At 37.6% G+C, this 21813-nt stretch overlaps 1 protein-coding gene and 1 pseudogene across 5 annotated transcripts in view; both read right to left on the bottom strand.

Annotated features, from left to right (window-relative positions):
• Positions 1-10121, bottom strand: part of LOC135588851 (DEAD-box ATP-dependent RNA helicase 57-like) — a 55769-nt pseudogene extending 45648 nt beyond the window's left edge.
• Positions 10122-10997: 876 nt separating this feature from the next.
• Positions 10998-21813, bottom strand: part of LOC135680447 (uncharacterized) — a 31439-nt gene continuing 20623 nt past the window's right edge. For 4 of the 5 annotated variants that reach the window (XM_065194328.1, XM_065194327.1, XM_065194329.1 and 1 more), the window contains 4 exons: positions 17467-17638; positions 16546-16739; positions 14038-14253; positions 10998-11908 (listed from right to left, as the gene is read on the bottom strand). In XM_065194328.1, coding sequence (XP_065050400.1) covers positions 11273-11908; positions 14038-14253; positions 16546-16739; positions 17467-17638 — 1218 coding nt within the window. In that variant the 3' untranslated portion in view covers positions 10998-11272. The other variant, XM_065194331.1, reaches the window with a different exon arrangement.

Raw genomic sequence — 21813 nt, 5'->3', positions numbered from 1 at the left:
TCAGAAATCCTGTACAAAGGTAGTACATACTATTGCATAGGTTGATGATTAGGAGGCAATAACTCTTTCTTCTTATTTAGAGTGCAATCTTTTACTTTACGATCCAACTTTTGCACAGGCAAAACAGGGTCCAATCACCCGTAAACACTGACTTCTTCATGATTTAATTTACATTTTGCACATGATTTAGCCCTTTATGATGACTTCTCTTTACCAAATCTACATGTCTTAACCATCATGTTACCACTTTCTCATTTATTTCCTGTAATATTTTTGTTGTGAAGCTTATCTTTGCCATTCTTGTCTTGATCTCTTGAATATCCGTAATATCTTTTTCGATTATCATAGCTTTGTCTACCATATCAACATATGCTTGGAGCTTTAAATTGGATATCTGATTTTTGATTATTGGCTTTAGTACCCGTTCAAATCTATTTGTCTTTCAAGATTATAGAGAAGAGTATAAGAATATATAGACACTAAAATCAAGTTTAGCACTGCTTATCACCCTCAAACCAATGGTTAATGATTTGAAAGTATATACCGGATCCCTCTCATATCACTAAGTATGAGCTATCAGGATGCATGGTGTACATGGAATTATGACCTTCCTCGAATATTTATTTTTTGATATTTGGATTACTAAGGACGAATATTCTATCCCGAAATCTTAATATGCTATCTTTGGAAACTCAAAAATTAACTTCAATCCCTTTTCTACTTCATTCCTCAAGTAAACTAAATAAGGATCTTGCAATTGTTCTTATTTAATTTGTCGAATGAGATCAAATTGAACCTGGATAGAGGCTATCAATATCACTGAGTCTCACACTTTTCTCATAACATTCAGGTTATAATTTTTTTCCGATGACTTTCGTTGCTTCATCACCAGATTAAACATAAAACTTGTAGATTTTGTACAAAGTGGCAACAATCAAGTTTAGCACTGCTTATCACCCTCAAACCAATGGTTAATGATTTGAAAGTATATATCGGATCCCTCTCATATCACTAAGTATGAGCTATCAGGATGCATGGTGTACATGGAATTATGACCTTCCTCGAATATTTATTTTTTGATATTTGGATTACTAAGGACGAATATTCTATCCCGAAATCTTAATATGCTATCTTTGGAAACTCAAAAATTAACTTCAATCCCTTTTCTACTTCATTCCTCAAGTAAACTAAATAAGGATCTTGCAATTGTTCTTATTTAATTTGTCGAATGAGATCAAATTGAACCTGGATAGAGGCTATCAATATCACTGAGTCTCACACTTTTCTCATAACATTCAGGTTATAATTTTTTTCCGATGACTTTCGTTGCTTCATCACCAGATTAAACATAAAACTTGTAGATTTTGTACAAAGTGACAATGGTTTGTGCAATCATTATCCTTCAGAATTTCTCACTACCTCCAAGATTTGTTTCCTGATATCTCGATTACAAGGGATGAATATTTAATTCCGAAATCTCAATAGGCAATCCTCTTTTTCGATTATCATAACTTTGTCTACCACATCGGTATATGCTCGGAGTTTTAAATCTGATATCCGATTTTTGATTGTTGGCTTTAGTACCCTTTCAAATCTATTTGCCTTTCAAGATTATAGAAATGTGTATAAGAATATATGGACACTAAAATCAAGTTTAGCACTCCTTATCATCCTCAAACCGATGGTTAATGCTTTGAAAGTATATACCGGATCTCTCTCATATCATTAAGTATGAGCTATCAGGTTGCATGGTGTATATGAAATTATGACCTTCCTCCAATATTTATTTCCTGATATCTGGATTACTAATGATGAATATTCTTTCCCAAAATCTCAATATGCCATCTTCGGAAACTCAAAAATCTAACTTCAATCCCTTTACTACTTCATTCCTCGAGTAGACTAAATATGGATCTGCAGTTGTTCTTCTTTAATTTGTTGAATAAGATCAAATTAAACCTGGATAGAAGCTATTAATATCACTGAGCCTCACACTTTTCTCATAACATTCAGGTCATAATTTTTTTTCCGATGACTTCCGTTGCTTCATCACCAAATTAGCCATAAAACATGTAGATTTTGTATAAAGTGATAACGGTTGGTGCAATCATAATCCTTTAGAATTTCTAACTATCTCCATGATTTGTTTCCTGATATCTCGATTACAAGGGATGAATACTTAATACTGAAATCTCGATAGGCCATCTTCGGAAACTTAAAAATTTGACTTCAATCGCTTTTCTACTTCATTCCTCAAGTAGATTAAACGTGGATCTTGTAGTTGTCCTTTTATAATTATCAGATTCAACTTGGATAGTGGCTATCAATATCACTGAATCTCGCACTTTCCTCATGCCATTCAAGTCATAATTTTTTCTAATGACTTTCGTTGCTTCACCACCAGATTAGTAAACAAGCTTATAAATTATCTACTAAGTGTATCAGGTACAATATTAGCTTTACCTTAGTGATACCGGATGGTGCAATCATAATCCTTCATAATTTCTATCTATCTCTATTGTCTCAGAATTTCTACAACATTAGCATTTTGGGTAAAAATAAACTTTAAACTCTTGTGATCACTAAAGATTTCAAAAGTTTGTCCATATAAATAATTTCTCCAAATTTTTAGAGTAAAAGTATTTGCTACTAATTTTAAATCATGAGTTGTATAATTTTGTTCATATTTTTTCAATTGTCTAGAAACAAAAACAGTAACTTTCCCATCTTGCATCAAAATACAGTCAAGGTCCTTTCATGAAGACCTTGTATAAACTACAAATCACACATTACCATTTGGCATAGTGAGAATAGGGGCACTAGTCAATCTTCCTTTTAACTCTTGAAAATTTCACTCATAATCTTCACCCCATTCAAATGTTACATTATTTTGGGTTAGTTTAGTGAGAGGATTAGAAATTTGAGAGAATCCCTCAATAAATCTACTATAGTAACTTATCATGCCCAAGAAACTTCAAACTTCGGTCATAGCAATTGAAATTTCTCATTTAACAATTGTTTCCACTCTCATTGGATCAATAGAGATGTCTTTCCTTTAAATCACATAGCCTAAGAAGACAACTTAAACACTGACTTTTTTATTATTTAATTTATATTTTACACATGATTTAGTCCTCTATGATGGTTACTCTTTACCAAATCTACATGTCTTAACCATCATGTTACCACTTTCTCATTTATTTCCTTTAGTATTTTTGTTGTGAAATTTATCTTTATCATTCTTGCCCTGATCTCCTGAATATCTGCAATATCTTTTTCCATTATCATAGCTTTGTCTACCACATCAGCATATGCTAGTAGCTTTAAATCTGATATCCGATTTTTTATTATTGGCTTTAGTACCCTTTCAAATCTATTTGCCTTTCAAGATTATAGAGAAGAGTATAAGAATATGTGGATACTAAAATCAAGTTTAGCACTGCTTATCACCCTTAAACCGATGGTTAATGCTTTCAAAGTATATATCGGATCTCTCTCATATTATTAAGTATGAGCTATCAGGATGCATGGTGTACATGGAATTATGACCTTCCTCGAATATTTGTTTCCTAATATCTAGATTATTAAGGATGAATAATCTATCTCGAAATCTCAATAGGCCATGTTCGGAAACTCAAAAATCTAACTTCAATCCCTTTTCTACTTCATTTCTCGAGTAGACTAAACGTGGATCTTGCAGTTGTTCTTCTTTAATTTATCGAATTAGATAAAATTAAACCTAGATAGAGGCTATCAATATCACTGAGTCTCACTTTTCTCATAACATTCAGGTCATAATTTTTTTCCGATGACTTCCGTTGCTTCACCACCAGATTAGTAACTTGTAGATCATCTACTAAGTGTATCAACTAAACTAATCACTCATTACCATTTGAACTAGTGAGAATAAGGGCACTAGTTAATCTTCATTTTAACTCTTGAAAAGTTCACTCACAATCTTCACCCAATTCAAATGTCACATTCCTTTGGGTTAGTTTAGTGAGAGAACTAGCAATTTGAGAGAATCCCTCCACAAATCTTCTGTAGCAACTTGCGATGCCCAATAAACTTCTAACTTCTATTATAGCTATTGATATTTCCTATTTAACTATCGCTTCAACTTTCTTTAGATCAATAGAGATGCCTTTCCTTCAAATCACCTAAGAAGGCAACTTCATTCAACCAAATTTCACATTTGCAGAACTTTGTATTCAACTTTTTTCTTAGTATTGAAAATATATTTCTCAAGTGTTCTTTATGCACTGGGTTACTACTCGCTTACACTAACATATCATCAATGAATTTGTATTAGTTAAACCAAAAGACATTATTAAGAATTCGTATTGACCATATCAAGTTCTAAGAGCTAGAGACAAGGTTCTAAGAAACTCTCATAGGGCTCAACAAATGTGAACTTCAGATTTTGTATTAAATAAAGAATTAAATAATTCCACATATCGATAATGTCAACAACGATTACATAGAAAGAAAGAAAATCCTTAAAGATGGAAAAATACCATCTCCTTCCTTGTTTAAGAGAAATTAGGCCTTGTTGGTTTATCCGACAACTGCTCTTCCATAGATTTCCCAAGATACAAAGGTGATGACAGACATCCTTTATTTCGAGGAAGGACAGAAAAGGGACAAATGAGGCGATCATGAGAATGTCTACGAATTAAGTAGAGGAGTCTCAAGAAGGTAGTTATGGGGAGTTAGGAAGCAAGAGGAGGGAGCTACGGAGAGCAATGGAGACGAAAAGATTTATCACATTAACATGAAGAGTTTATCGTATTAACATCAAGATTTGATACAAAATATAAATATTATTAAAATATATGAATAATAACTAGGCCACGCTGGCGATAGTAAATGACTAGCCTATTACTGCGTAGAGGTAGGCCATTACTACTCACAATAGGCCCATTATTATTCATTAAAGGGAAAAAAGTAATACTAATTAAAAAATTAAAAAAAATAATCATAATAAGTATAGTAATGCAGAAGAAATTTATTAAGTATTATTAAAATTATATACAAAATTATTTAAATATTAATAATATAATATATTAATTCAAAAAAATAAAAAATTTCAACATTACAAGCTGGATTCTCACTTTTTGGCACAAAAATAAAATTTCAACAAAAAAATACTAGCTTAATTATTAAAATTACAATAAAAAGGGGAATAACAAAGAGTTCAAGAAAGATTAAAGGGTTTAAGGGAAAATATAGATGTTAGATTCATGAATGCATATTCGTCAAGCCAACCAAAAGTCTTATATAAGATGACGTATTGGCATGTATAACATATCAAATGACAAATATAACAGAATTAGTAATGAAAATGCATTATGGAAAGAAAATGTAAATCAATTATATAGCTTCTATTGCTTAAAAAGAGATTACTAAAATAATATCATGTGATAAAAACCTACGTATAACATTCCATAAAAAAAAATGAAAGGAGACTAAACTAAATTGCACAAGAATATTCACTCAAGCATTAGAACTACGAAAGTCCAATAAGCTTCAATCAAAATAATGCTTACCTGAATGAATATCACATTCATTTACCGGCTGTGGTCGGTGCTCTCCTTGGCTTGCCATAAAGAACTTCCCACACTCACTAAGCTGATCATAATATTACAAACAGATTAGCTGGATTTATCAAACACTAATGAATAAACTTTCTCAGCCACTTATCGGCAACCAATCCAATTATCTCTTCTTCATCCATAAGAAGCACAAACAACACGATCATAGCAACACACTATGACCAAATAATCTACTCCATTTCAGGTTCCTTTATCAATGCAATTATGTCATTGACAGAAGGTTTCCTTGCCAATGGGCAGAAATCCATCATGTGACAAAGGAACACTCCATGTCCCAAAGAACCAACCTACCGACTCTTCTCCTCTGGACCAAGAGATCAAGAATCTATGATCAAACAACAATGATAGGGCTGAAGAAAGACAAAGCATCACCGGCCTAATGAGAGAAAAGAACCTACTCATCAATTGCCATCTTCATTGCAAGCTAGGCACTAGCAGAGCTTGCTATGAAAATCTGTGACCAAAAGACTCTAATCAAAAGAATCCTTGTACCAACACTTCTCTGCACCAAGGATCAAGAATTTGCGATAGAATGGCCACTATAGGACAGAAAACAATCGAATGCAAGAGATCACCATCGATGCAACTATAGAAAACCCTCCTTGTTGATCGCCACATTCGTTTTTAGCCTCAACCAAGGAAGCTAAGCAAATAATGGTGTCTACGGCTAGGTTTTCACCACCATCGAGGAAGCGGTGGTCATGAAATAGACCATAAGAATCTTTACCAAAGAATCCCTATACCGAACTATCTTTGGACCAAGGATCAAGAACTTATGATGGAACGATGACAATAAGGATGGAAGCAAGCAAAAGCATGCCATCGTCATCGAAGACCGATGCAACGAGAGAAAACCCACCTCCGCCTTCGTCAATGAAAAATAGACTAAAAATAGACTAAAAAAGAGGCATTAAAGTTTTGTCTGACCAATAGACAAAAAATAGACTAAAAAATAGACTAAAAATAGACTAAAAAATAGGTTAACTGTATACAAGTAGTCTTGTCTGACCAAACCATAATTAACTAAAATTAGACTAAAAAAGAGGCATTAATGTTGAAGATTATGAGAATTAAAAAATATGATAATTGGGATATTGTCATGAGAATTGCAAAAATGAATAATTTTTATGAACAACCTACAAGGCTGGTACTTTTATATAAAGAAAATGTGCAGACATTTGTGCTATAAAGAATCACATAAAATACAGTAAATAATCAATACAAAAAAAGATGAAAGAAAACAACCACAAACAAATGAAACATTTACCAAATTAAATACCTCATCATGAAGAACTGCAGATGACCAAGAATATAAAATACAACAGTTAACAATTTCAATGGTCAAAATAACCTTAAAGCTTCATCACACAAAATACAGAGCTTAATATATCATAAACCTTACCACCATGGGTTTCTATAAATAAAATAGATGATCTCCAATGGAATAGTTTAAATAACTCCATAAAAGAGAGCAAATATATATATAAACCATGCTACTCCACATCAAAACCAATACTTTATTTTAGAAGTAAATAACTACAGTGTTATTGGTGCCAAGTCTATGTACTATAAATTTAGACACATAAAAAACTGCAAGCAATAGATCAATAAACGTATCATGATTAGAGAAGCTACAAGCTCCAATGTCTAAAATCCCCAAGCTAATCTGGATGTCTACCACCTCAAAGCTATCAGGGACCAAATTCGCAAACAAGAACCATGAAACAACCTACAATCCTTATAAAACAGGAAATCATATGCAATTAATATACTAAATCAAGCGTCAAGAACAAGGCCGCCCCTAAAACCATTGCGGATCTACCTGATCTAATGGTTTCCACTACAAACAACCAATGCTTATACCCACCATATCCGTCTCTAATCATGTTCCTTGGTGCAGCAGCAGAGCTTGCAATGAAAATCTGTGACCAAAAGAATCTATTCAAAAGAATCCTTGTACCAACACTTCTCTGCACCAAGGATCAAGAATTTGCGATAGAATGGCCACTATAGGACAGGAAACAAGCGAATGCAAGAGATCACCATCGATGCAACTATAGAAAACCCTCCTTGTTGATCGCCACATTCGTTTTTAGCCTCTACCAAGGAAGCTAAGCTAATGATGGTGTCTACGGCTAGGTTTTCACCACCATCGAGGAAGCGGTGGTCATGAAATAGACCATAAGAATCTTTAGCAAAGAATCCCTGTACCGAACTATCTTTGGACCAAGGATCAAGAACTTATGATGGAACGATGACAATAAGGATGGAAGCAAGCAAAAGCATGCCATTGTAATCGAAGACCGATGCAACGAGAGAAAACCCACCTCCACCTCGTCAATGAAAAATAGACTAAAAAATAGGTTAACTGTATACAAGTAGTCTTGTCTGACCAAACCATAATTAACTAAAATTAGACTAAAAAAGAGGCATTAATGTTGAAGATTATGAGAATTAAAAAATATGATAATTGGGATATTGTCATGAGAATTGTAAAACTGAACAATTTTTATGAACAACCTACAAGGCTGGTACTTTTATATAAAGAAAATGTGCAGACATTTGTGCTATAAAGAATCACATAAAATACAGTAAATAATCAATACAAAAAAAGATGAAAGAAAACAACCACAAACAAATGAAACATTTACCAAATTAAATACCTCATCATGAAGAACTGCATATGACCAAGAATATAAAATACAACAGTTAACAATTTCAATGGTCAAAATAACCTTAAAGCTTCATCACACAAAATACAGAGCTTAATATATCATAAACCTTACCACCATGGGTTTCTATAAATAAAATGGATGATCTCCAATGGAATAGTTTAAATAACTCCATAAAAGAGAGCAAACAAATTTATAAACCATGCTACTCCACATCAAAACCAATACTTTATTTTAGAAGTAAATAACTACAGTGTTATTGGTGCCAAGTCTATGTACTATAAATTTAGACACATAAAAAACTGCAAGCAATAGATCAATAAACGTATCATGATTAGAGAAGCTACAAGCTCCAAAGTCTAAAATCCCCAAGCTAATCTGGATGTCTACCACCTCAAAGCTATCAGGGACCAAATTCGCAAACAAGAACCATGAAACAGCCTACAATCCTTATAAAACAGGAAATCAGATAAAATTAATATACTAAATCAAGCATCAAGAACAAGGCCGCCCCTAAAACCATTGCAGATCTACCTGATCTAATGGTTTCCACTACAAACAACCAATGCTTATACCCACCATATCCGTCTCTAAAACAAGATTCCCAGTGCTAGATCGATCAAAAAATAAACACGAAAAAGAAGAGAATGATACCGATCTGAAAACAAGAACAGATATCTGTCTAACGGATTGCTTGATCAAAGACACACCGATCCATAATTTAGTAGAGAACACACTTGTAAATGTCTTCAAATCGACTCGAAAATAGCGAAATAATAGACACAGGACTCGATCGATACGCTCAGGTACACGATCAGCAACCAGATAAACGAAGAAAACATGAAAAATAGACAAAGATCTCCAGAAATCAAGGAAGAATTCATATGAGATTAAGGTTTTACCCTTCCGAAGCGGCACCCTCTTTTCTCGGAGACAAAGGAGAGAGGCGACAGAAACGCAAGAACGGGATGACAGAGAGGTCCTCTCGCGTATTAAATGAGTGATTCATCTTTTTTCTTAGGGTGCAGACAAAGGTCCGTAAAGAAAATCAAGCATATAGAACAAGGCCACCCCTAAAACCATTGCAGATCTACCTGATCTAACAGTTTTCATGACAAACAACCAACCCTTATACCCACCATATCCGTCTCTAAAACAATATTCCCAGCGCTAGATCGATCAAAAAATGAACACGAAAAAGACGAGAATGATACCGATCTGGAAACAAGAACAGATATCTGTCTAACGGATTGCTTAATCAAAGATCATACCGATCCATAATTTAGTAGAGAACACACTTGAAAATATCTTTAAAGCGACTCGAAAATAGCGAAATGGAAGACACAGGACCCGATCAATCCGGTCAGATACACGATCAGCAACCAGATAAACGAAGAAAACATGAAAATAGACAAAGATCTCCAGAAATCAAGGAAGAATTCACATGATATTAAGGTTTTACCCTTCCGAAGCGGCTCCCTCTTTTCTCGGAGACAAAGCAGAGAGGCGACGAGGAGTGGCTGAGAGTGGTCCTCTCGCGTATTAAATGGCACCGAAGAGAACGAAGACAGAGAACAAACGAGGCGTTTCAAGAAATATGATGGGGAGGACAGAGGAGAATATATAGGGGTGGAGTGTCTAGTATCATAGGTCGGTGAGAGGGACGCCCGGGTTGCTAGAAACGATCCGTTAACAGATACGATCTCCGCCGTCTCCCTAACGACATAATGAACACGGAATCACCATCAGGCAACTTGGCGTAACGACATCGCCATGAATTGACCGCATTACCCTCTACAGTGACATTTAATATACGAGATGCCTTCAGTACCATTCGCGCCAGTATGGGCACGTGCTACCGCTACAAAAAAAAATAATAACAATCGTCACATTCCAATTGTACGGATATTTATATCGATAATTCAGGGCATCATTTATCTTTAAATATATATTATTTAAATTAATAAAAATATATTTTTAAAAAAAATTCAAGAATGCATGACGTTTGAAATCGTAGGAAGCGGTCAATCCCCAAAGTAGTATAAAAACTACCCTTAAATAGATGCCAAAAGAGATGTCTCTATACATTAACTCAGTCATACAGTTTACATTGCTGTTTTCTTCTTTTTGCTAATTTAAGTATTGAAGGGATCGCGTAAGACAACTTCTAGTGTCGCCTTGTCAAGCAAGATCGTCGGTTGCCCGAAGACACCTGAATGACCTAGCCCTAAGGAGGAATCTTGTAACCAGGAAGATCCTAGTCTGTCTATCTGGTCATCTCGAATCGAGTCACTAACAAAATGATTTCCAACCGAACAACCTGTGTGGTCTCACCTCATCAAGTCTCCCACGTCACCCTTGATGAGCCTGTAGCGATTGCTCGGTGTAAACCAATCCATCCCGTGTGTTCTCATTGGCACGGTGTTCCGCTACCGGTTAGCGATTGCTCGTCTGTTCTTCGTATGATACTATTGCCTCTTTGATTTGATGGTGAAGACATGCAATCTACATTCCTTCGGCTTTTAGGTACAACCGCCCCGGCTTGCTACCCTGTGCTCCAGGTGTACACCTACTGTTTCGGCAATCCCACACACGATGTCATTTCCGCTTGCAAACTGGCAAACCGATACTGTGCTTCGCAACTACGGCGTACCCCAGTTGAAAATACATATATGTAAACCTAAAAAACAACCAAGGATAACAAGAGGAATCACACAATATTAATGGTATGATAACCAAACATTTGAGTAGATTTCAGAGTTTCATGAACATCATACAAATGAAATCATTTAACTCCATGAGACAGAATATACAAGAAATTATCTCACTGAAGGAAAGTTACCCAAACTTGCCTTGCTAGAAAAGGATAACTACCATGTGCAAAGTGACATCTAATGCCCTTTTACATTCTCAATGATTCTTAACATCTCCCACAAATTTACAGAGTACATTCAACATGATACAGATCCGACTGTACAAATGTTATCATAAAAGAACTTCTGATTCCATCTTTCTAAATACTACCTCCACGGATGAAGGATCTATATCAAGGCCTAAATCTTCTCCTGCATAATTCACAAACAAATATTCCTTTTTGGATGATGCGGCAGGAAGCAGCTCAGAAATCCCAGCCAGATCTCGGCATGGTGGAAGGATAACATCCCTTCTATTCAGGGAATAGTAGACGTCGGCAAGCAGAAGCCAGGTAAGGTCTGAATCAATGCAAGCAAGTCCTGATAATGCCCTTAGAGATGCATCTTTGAGACCTGCCATGCTACTGCAAGCAATACCTACGACAATGCCACTAACTTTCTTCAGGACTGTCTGCAATGCTGAACTAGTCCTCTTGTCTGAACATATCAAGGTAATCATGTCCAATACTGCTGCCTGGATTTTTTGGCTGGAGACTTCAGCCATAGGTTCTTCTGAAGTTATAGAATTACTTCGGTAAGGGAGAAGAATTCTTTCCTCATTTGATAGCATTGGTTTCCTTCGAAATGTGGATGACGTAAGCAACTTCCATATAGTATGCCCATCATTCTGAAACCGGCGAACAAAAAAGTCCCCGCCACCAATTTGAACTGCTTTATGCAGCATATTCAAGCATTTTCTGATCACAACCTGAAAAAGAATAAAAGAAAAATCAAAGCTGTATCTAATGCAGCCACATGCCAAGGCTTTTCAACTGGGAATACAGCATAACTCCTTCAACTGGGAATACAGCATAAATCCTTTAACTGGGAATACAGCAAGGTAGAAACATCACTGCATAATCAGAAGACAAAATATTAAAAGTCCTTTAATGGCTAAATACAGCAAGTTAGAAGCATCAGAAGACAATATTTGAACCCTAATAGCATAAATCATTTAATGGTTACTAAAAGTCGAAAATAACATGGAGCCACATTGTCACGAACGGTCGTCGCACATTCGCAACAACTCTGTTCAACGAACCGTTCGTCGCTCACACCTACATGTACAGCTGCTTGCCAGCATGTTTTCTCTTGATTTTGGGTCATTTTACTTGTAAAAATATAAGTTCGAACAAGCTGTAGCGTTACAAAGCGACTGCTCACCAAACCGAGCAAAACAGCCCAAAACAGCTCCGTTTTCGTGTGCCGTGGGCTGATTTATGGAATCTGCCTCCGCTCACCAAAACGTTAGCCATCTCAGCCCCTTGGAACCCCCCGAGTGGCACAGGGCTGGATGGGGCTTCAATATAGTACCAGGCGTTGAACACTCATTCGCAAGTTCGCACGTTGCCTTGACGGGAACTTGTTGTCGCGCCCGGGACTCGATGAGCAGCTGTTTGTGGGCTTGCAGCTGTTCGTTCAACCTTCTAAAGCCCTAGTTTTCCTCCTCTCCCTCTTTTCTCTTGTGCACGCAAGGTGCTCGCTGAATTGCTTGTAAAACTTCCCCTCTTTTCGCGAGACGTCAGGACTTGTCCGTTGCTCGTTCTTTCGAACTAATCATCTTTCTCTTTTACAGGTCCTTCGGGACCTGCGAGAGGTTGCAAGTGGGCTGATCTTTGCAGAGCAATATCGCAAGGGCAAAGCGCGACTTAGGCAACGCAAGCTAAGTTCACGGCTTGGCCGCAAGGGTGCCTCACGCCTTAGGCAATTCCAGCTAAGGCCGTGACAACATGTCAAGGCTTTTCAACTTAGAAGTACCAACGCTCCATATTCATTTCTGTATCAAATGCTCCAACACCATTGCATAAGACACATACACAATACACATTGGCATGGCCTCTTAGTAGCCCAAATATTTTTATTTTTTATTTTTTTGCAATTGGGCAAAGTTTCAAAACCAAATCAACACCTTCTGACACCAAACTTTCAGAACAATCATTTAATTTCTTAACCATTTAACTCTCTCATTACATAAGCCCTAAAGCTCCAAACCCCCCTATTGTCCTATATGCATAACCATACATAATCCACTAAAACATCAAACAAAATATGGTGTTATCGGAGCTGTCAAGCATTAACAAGTGTTATAACTTCATTATCAAATAAAGCAAGAAGGATTACATAAAATGTGTATCTCTACACTCAAGACTAGTATGTCTTTGATCCTATGGTACTTGAGCTCATTGTTAAATATTATCATCATTCTCCTCTATGTCTTTTCTTTTTTAATTTCTTATCAACCACTCCATTCCCAATCCCCTTTAGCCCTTTGTAGGTTGTCCTACATTTAGATGGTACTTTGAAAGTTTCAAATGAAAGCAACAGGCACCAAGAAAAGTTTAGCAAACTGCAACATATAGGTTCGTTACACGATGCTTGTGATGACATTCTCTTCTTGTCTTGATCTAGGAATGATGTTGTGGACCAACATTAACCAATCATCAGGCCTCTCCTCCAGCCAGAAAATGGTTACAACATATGGTACATAAACTAACTACATCTAAAATAACAGGATTTCGAATGTGATACCAGTTGGTTAGTATTCGTGTCACAAGTTTTAAAATGGCAAGTCAACTGTGCAATATAGGTTACATATTCCAAGATGCCAAATATAGTCAAAATAATAAGATCTAGAAGATTCCTATGCGTCCAGTCATCCAAAAGTCCATTTTTCAGCTAAGTCGGTCAACAAAAGATTGATAAGACATGTGAAATATATATGAAGCTTCAGCATAAATCAGACAATCAAGCAAAGTACAATGTAGCAGAATAGACTAAATGTTAACAGAAAAAAGACCAAAGAGATTTACTAAATTAGCAAAAAAAAATCTATCATACCACTGAAACCTTATTTTTAAGGCAAAGAATCAAATAAGGCCAGATTATGTTCATTGCTGGAAGCACTCTGTTCTCGTCAGCTTCGTCATCTGCAGCCTCCATCCCATCTTTCAGATCATTTAGTGATAGCAACTGAACTGCTTCCCAGATTGCTGCTTTGGTTTGTTTCTCGTGCTTATAAGCTTCCTCCACTTTTGCAAGAGATACAGAAACATCCTACAAAAAAAATACCTTACTCTGAAGTACAAACAACTGAAATCTAAGGAGAATAACAAGAAAGATTTTGTTTTACTATTTTCCAATAAGATATTTACCACTCAAGCCCCTAACAAAAGTATACATCTAATTATTTTATTTAGTTGAACAAAGAAAACATATTATGCAATGGTTCAAAACCAACACACAATTGTCAAACATAACCAATAATAATATGGAGAAGAGGGTTCATGTTTCCTACCATACCAACTGATTTTGGCACAGAAACCAAGACTTCCAATAACATTTGCTTTGTTGCAACAGTCTAACCAGTAACACCTTTTTAGGGCAGCAATTTACAGGAAGAATCTGCTAAACTGATAGTCCTAAATGACTTGCTTAAAAGTAATGAGACAACGGACTGAGACCTTGGGAATAAATGTGAAATTTTGTTCTCTGCAAAATACAACATTATTCCAGAAAGAGAAAAGGAGTGTTGAGAAAAAGACAAACCAACAAGAAGTTGCAGTCTATTTACTTTGATCATACTACTTAAAATTATGATGCAGGTTGTTGATCTGTTTTGCAACACTGTATTTTCCAGATTGCCATCATACATGACGAGATAAACAAGTTAAAAATCGAATCCCAAAGTTTTATTCGGCTTTATAAATAGAGAACACCTAAGCAAAAATAGAATTCATATGATATATGACACTTCAAATCCATTCAAAAAAGGCTTAAATCAACAAAAATTAAGAACCAAGTTTTCATGTCTCTTACCTTTTTTGGGAAAAAAAGCATTTAGTTAAATGATGTGAAAAGATCAAGACATCTTACCCCAACTTACTAAGTGAACACGACCGAAAAGCAACAGAACTACCAGGAACTAATCCAAAAAAGTCAACATTATCCCTACCCCCACATCCCAAAAACCAAGCAGCATGGCCCATGCTTGGATTGTACCCATGATCCAAATTATCCTACACCAAGGAAATTATGACAAACTGAAATCATACTCAGAACAGTTCATTTTCCCAATTAAACCATATAACAACATTCAGAACATGTTCTGACTTTTCATTGTTGCTACCCCAATAAAAGTGGCACTTCTAGAAACTGAAAGCCACAACGAAACACATGATTTAGGGAAATAATACATTAACACCTCCAAATGGTCAACATCTTAAAACCCTTGACAAGCATATAGTTATATAAAGAACAAAGAGACGGTAAATGCAAGCCTTTCACTTAGCAAAACAATGGCGTCCCTGTTACAATAATCCAGAACAAGTCACAGAATAAACAACTATCATAGCAGAGCCAAATGAACTTTCTTCAAAAATAAACATCTAAAATAACAGATCCAAATGAAAATAAAGCTTTAAAAAACCTTCATTTGGACCTACATAATCAAAAATCTGCATGGCAATGTACCTGTTCCTATTGCTTAAATAATTTCTAGTTTGTAATCATTGGATTTTACGGAAACATAGACTTCAAAATTTGTCCAACTTTATAACCTTGCAAATGACAAGCAAACTACATTATGTAGCCAGTAATCATTCTATCCATCATTAATAGCTTGTCATTTGTAAGAAGATCCATTTGCGAAATACACTCCATGAAAAGCAACAAGCGTATGAATGTTAGTAAAAAATTTTGAATTCACAGACTAAGCACAAGGCACTTGTACCAAAAAATTATCTAATGAATAAGGTATCTGATAGGTACATAAAGGTAAGCCATCTACCCAAGTATCCTTACGTCAAAAAATTTCAGAAATCCAAGTTGCGGTATATGAATAAGTAATCAATTAATTTTCCACTAAAATTACATAGCCCCATTAGTATGAAAATACTGCTATCAAACAAAGAAATGCTAAACAAACGAAAAGGGTCATCAACATGAAAAGGTATCCTACTTGTGAAGCAACATGTGCTGTCCTTTGTTCTTTACTTATTTTCAATCCAGATTTTTTTTTCTTTTAAGTCACTTGTAAGCTTTCACTTTAAACACAGGTAACTAAGAGGTTTCCTCACATCACAATAAATACTGAAATGGCTGAGCTTAACTTGTGTTTTCCCTTTATATAGTAGAAACTTAAATTGAGAAAGACTAAATTTAATTCTCTCTGACTGAAAGAAAGAACTGCAAAATTGACCCTTCCCAGACCTGCATTAATGGGTGCCTGTGCATTGAGCTGCCTTCTGACAATTAAACACCAAACAGTATTCGCAACAGCAGAATGAGAATTTGAAAGAGATTCATTTGGCCAAAACTGTTTTATCAAGAAACATATCAAGCAAGTACCTCAATAATGTCCAGAGACACCAGACAAGCTGATTCTTTCTGTGAAGAAACAAGTGGTGATGCAGCTTTTAAGCATGATCCAACAAGAGATCCAACAATTCTTCTGTATCTTTTCATCTCATTAAACTTAAACAATAATCCCTCCCAATATTCCAAGTGAAGACTAACATCATCAAAATTGACAGATCCAATTTCTGGTTGTCAAATTAGAACAAAAAGGCAATGGGAAATTATTCCAAATAGCACTTGCATTGAACAAAGAGAACCTTGAAAGACTACATAAAATATTCAAACACTAGATTAAAAAAATCATAATAACAATACCAATTGAAACAAAGAAATGAGAAAAAAATAGCACCGGAAGCTTGCTAAACCACAGAAGATAACTATTTAATCTGTCTCCACTTTCACATCTTCAAAGAGAACTAATTCTTTGTTTTTAGAAATGTGTTCTCTCACTGGGAGAGTGTATAAAATTTTATGATCAAAGTGCTTAGTTTGTTAGTTAAATATGGCAATCACATGTGAAAGCAACTAAACTTCTACACTCTTAGTCATATTTCATCATGATATCCGATATACCAAATAGTGCAATTTGATATATGAGATATCGGTCTAAGCGAAGATCACAGTAATGTAGGAATTTTTAGTACAATTTTACAAATAAAAGCAATATACAGTACAATCATTGCCGAAACTCAAAGAAATATTGAACTTTGTTCTGTTAGATACAACTTAGGAGTAACTAAATGCAAAAAACAACTCTTTCAATTCTTTATTTTATGAATTTCTTAAATTAATACTCACAAAATTCAATGAAACATAATTTGGCAGATTTCATGGTCATGTGCCAATCATTCAACAGTACTAATGAAAGCCGAAACAGAAGACCAGAATCCTTATAGTACAAATCAGAATTACCTAAAGCCTGGGATTCGGTACACATGGAGAAGGAGCTTCTAGCCACATGATTCTCATTAATCCATTTTTGCATCATAAGAATCTTGGAGCTGATGTGTGCACTAAATATTTCTGCCTGATCTGGCAAAGAAGATGCTTCAGTTTGTGATGCCTTTGCAATTTCACCCACAGCCTAGACACAAGAATATTAACAAGCAGCAAGCTCAAAATACAAATAAGAAAATCTGATTGTAACATCTTCAAACTTTAGGATTAAGATGAAATAATAGAACAAGATAAAACAAGAAAGAAGAATATAATAATAGAACAAGATAAAACAAAAAAGATTTTTTTTTCTCCAAGCAAAAGAGATTTATATTCATTATATTAAACATAAAACAAAAAGGAAACATAACTCTGATACAAGAAGAGTTAACCACAATTCTAAATACTTTGGAATGCCAACCATAATTCTTCTTGATATAACAAGGGATAGAATGATATACATTATACAGGTCCAATAAATTTTAGTGCCATACTGGTCAAATAATAAAAGAAAAATCTTTTTTTTTGTACTTGTCAAAGCTGATCAAATGAAAAAATTGGACAAAAACAAAAAGGGGGAAGAGGAAAAAAAGGAGGTACCTCTGCCAGCTCCTTTTTTCCAATTCTCATTGCCACAATGGGAAAAGGATGACTCAAGGTCTTCCTTTGTCCTTTATCTTTTTCTTCTTTTTTTCACCACCTTAGAGGAGGTCAGTCGCAGGGAGCAAAAACTCATGGAAGTCTTGGGCTATTTTCTGGCTGAAGCCAGTTCAGACAATTAAACAGTCCAGCCTGTGGTCAGTCTAGGACCAAAGCAGCCTAGTGTAGTAATGTAGATCCTAATTTAGACTAAATTAGCAACAACCTGGAAGGTTTGTTTTGTACTGGATCAGTAGGGGAAAATCCAAAATCAGTCCTTGCTCAACCGGCATATATTGTCCATATTGAGTAGCATGCCACAAAATTTTTAACCTTGATATGGACATATATAAAAAAGACCTAGAAATTGCATAAGGTCAGCTGAGTCAGGATATTAGTCAGCACATAGGACAATATTGAGGCATAGGGAAAGACCAACAAAGAATTGCTTAGACATTAAAGCAACATAGTAACATCCTTTGAGTAATGGTTGCCATCACAAGGCATAAGGACATGCAAACACAATGGCATGACATGGCCAGGCAATGATTGTTAGCACACATGATATGTTAATTTAATCCAAAGCAGGGGTTTAACTAGGTGCCCGGGCACTCGCCTAGGCACTCGGGCGAGGCGAGGCGAGGCGAGGTGAGGCTTGAGCACCTTACACTATGATCAGGCGACGCACTTAAGTGAAGTGCCGCTTTGTCACGACCTTAGCTGGTTTTGCCTAAGGCGTGCGGCACCCTCGCGCGTCCGTCCGCAAAGGTCAGCCTCCCCGAAGCCTCCCATTGTCCCTTAGGACCAACAAAAGAGAGAACGGGTTAAAGAGAACGCCTCAATCGGGATTCACAAGCAAACATGTCCGAAAAACACTTCATAGACAATGCAAATTACAAACAGACTTTACAAGCTCTGAATAGTGGCACAACAAAGGGTAAAATGGTCCATTACAGACCGAAAAGCTCTCGAACGTGTCCACATGACACAACCTTTATTTACAAGCCTAAAGAGGCCACCAACCCAACTAAAATGGGACTATTAAGCCTTCGGCCGCCCCTTTACATTCTGTACAAGGCATGAACATGCCAAAAGACAACGGACAGACATAAGCATTACATCCAACATCTTGTTTAGAAGTTTGTCCGTTACATTCTCCCCCACTTATCCCTTCGACGTCCTCGTCGAAGCCTTTGTGAACACTGCAACTCTTCGCCTTTGCTGAGTCTTCAATCTTCCGCTCCAGCTGCAATGCGCCTCCTGGCTCCCAGCTGCTCTCCGCTGCTGTTTCTGAGTAGTCGAACCTTTGATCCGCCATGCTGCTTCAACTCGCCAATGACTCTGACTCTGGTGTGGGGTTGGCTGAGTTGTATTGATCCTCGTTGATTCCTGCGGATCCACCAAATGAAGGAAAAGACCATTCTTACTGCGCCAGTTTCTCAAAATTTCCACATGCTGCTTGAACTGGGTGGATGCTTGTTGGAGCTTTAACGAGCATCGCCTCGCAAACTTCTGAAGTTTTGGGTCCTTCCTCCACAAAATCTGCTCATTGACTCTTCTTTCAGTTAGTTGTCACATCCAAGTAGGTTCGCATCACTTCCGCTTTCGATTGGCATTTCGTTGGGAAATGAAGCGGACAATCTACTCTCAGTAGCACTGATCACCGTTGGTGAGGATTTTGACAACTATTGTCTTCCATTATCTTCGAAGGGTCTTTGAACTTGTGCAGAGCTCCTCTGCTGGATAGATAAGAGAACTGGGGTACTCGGTTTCGCCCATTCTCTTAAGAGTTGAGAAGGCAAAGGTTACTTGACTTCGCCCGCCTCCTCGAGGTTGTACTTCATGCATCGAGCTGGTTACTGGCCTTCGCCTGCTCTTTGCTCACACTTCTGAAGCACTTGAAGTGTTTGCACTCCTTGCGTTGAGTTAGCTACTGTGATTCACCTTCTCAATGCCATTGAACTTCTGGAATGCAGGAAGTTTTCACCCCAACTTGGAGTAATTCTCTGATAGATGAGGTCGCCTCTGGGATTGTACCGTCTTCTCCATCAACCCTGCCGCCTACTCCACTGAGTAGCAAAGGTACAGCACCACGTACTGCCTGCTTCGTTCCTTGGTCGTGCACTCTTGCATGACCCGAAGTCCTTCACTTACGGCTATCTTGATGAGAAACTTGTTGACACCGGTCTTACGAAGTTTCTTGGCCTCTGCCCTTCAGCCTTGTCTCGGTACTTGGAGATTGCCTCTGCATGCTCCACCTCCTCGGCCCCTTTCACGACCAAGCGCTCTCCCTCCGTGAGAGCAAGGGATCAATGACTTGCACGGAAGTCCCGCCTCTACGGTACCATGGCGCTGCCATGCCCATGGCCCTACTATCCGTCGCTTCGCCTCTGTATCCCTTTCCTTCACAATCAGTAGAGATGTCTCCGTGGCACTCCTCTGAGTCCACCTCCATTCTAACTGATGCTTGATTTTGGGTAGCTAAGTCCCTCTGGACTCATCGTCGCTTCCTCGCCCCTTTCGACCTCCTGCTTCAACACCTCTGTGTTCTCCAAGCAGTCTGTTTGGTCGATGGAAAGACAGACTGCAACTCCCATGCATGGCCTCTGCCATCACATTGTAGGGTTTGCACCGATTCTGTTCTCCTTAGCTTCCTTGGTAGCAACGTTCGCTTACTCGACCTTGTCCTCTGACTTGTCGGGCTCCCTTAAGCGAATATGAGCTCTGGAGCAGTCCAACTCTCCAGCTGCTTCGATCATACCTCTGCATGATCAAGTCCCTCTCATGGGACTCACTGGTACTTGCATTCGAACTTTTCCCTTGGTGGAACCCAGCCCCCATATGCTGATGACCAAGGTTTTCATCCGATGCAAAATTCGATGCACGCCCGGAAGACCCGCCTCTGCGGTACCATGGCCTTCACTCCTTGAATCCATAGCCCTTCTTGCCGTCGTGTTGTTCACCAAAGCGGAGCTCCCAGTAGCTCCCGATCATACCTCCATATGATCTCATCCCTCACGGGACTTGTCGTGTGTGTCGCATTGCCACGAACTGTTCCACCACGATCCGCTGCACCATGTCGCCTCCTGGTGACATCTCCATTGCATTCTGATCCTTGTGGAATAAACTCGAATTGTGAACCCTCCATGTGTGGCCTCCGCCAATACATCGCAGGGTCTCCTCCACCTTCGATTTTGTTCGCTCCTTTGGCAATCGACCTTCATCCACCCACTCTTGGGTCACACCTAGATGAAGCACCGCTCTAGGACAATCCGTCGCCTAGTAGCTCCCGAAGTCCACCGACTTCGCTGTAATTTGTGCACCATTGCCTGGATCCTGGGCCTCTGCCCCTACCAGCACAATCTCCGCTGCGCACTGCTTCCTTCATAGCAACTTGAATGGCAACACTGTGGCATATTCTTCAAGAGTACTCGCCTCTGCGTCCTCTTGCCCCGTGCTAAGGCCTTCTGTACCCAACTTCGCCTCCGCAAATTGAGTCGCCTTAGTTCCTCCATCGAATGCTCCTCCGAGATAAGGTGCATGTGCCCCGAAGCTCCCTTCGTCTTTGGCACCATGCAAGATGAGTCCGCTCTGTCAGAATGAAGGACCCAAGGAACAACATGATTCTACTCCTGCCTCTACAAGAGTTCATGTCCTTGACCTCTGTCTAGGGAAAGCGCTGTG

This window comes from Musa acuminata, chromosome BXJ1-8 (genome assembly GCF_036884655.1).
Source record: "Musa acuminata AAA Group cultivar baxijiao chromosome BXJ1-8, Cavendish_Baxijiao_AAA, whole genome shotgun sequence".
Classification (NCBI taxonomy): domain Eukaryota; kingdom Viridiplantae; phylum Streptophyta; class Magnoliopsida; order Zingiberales; family Musaceae; genus Musa; species Musa acuminata.
Note: the sequence above shows the minus strand (reverse complement) of the source record. Positions and strands in the feature narration are given on the sequence as shown.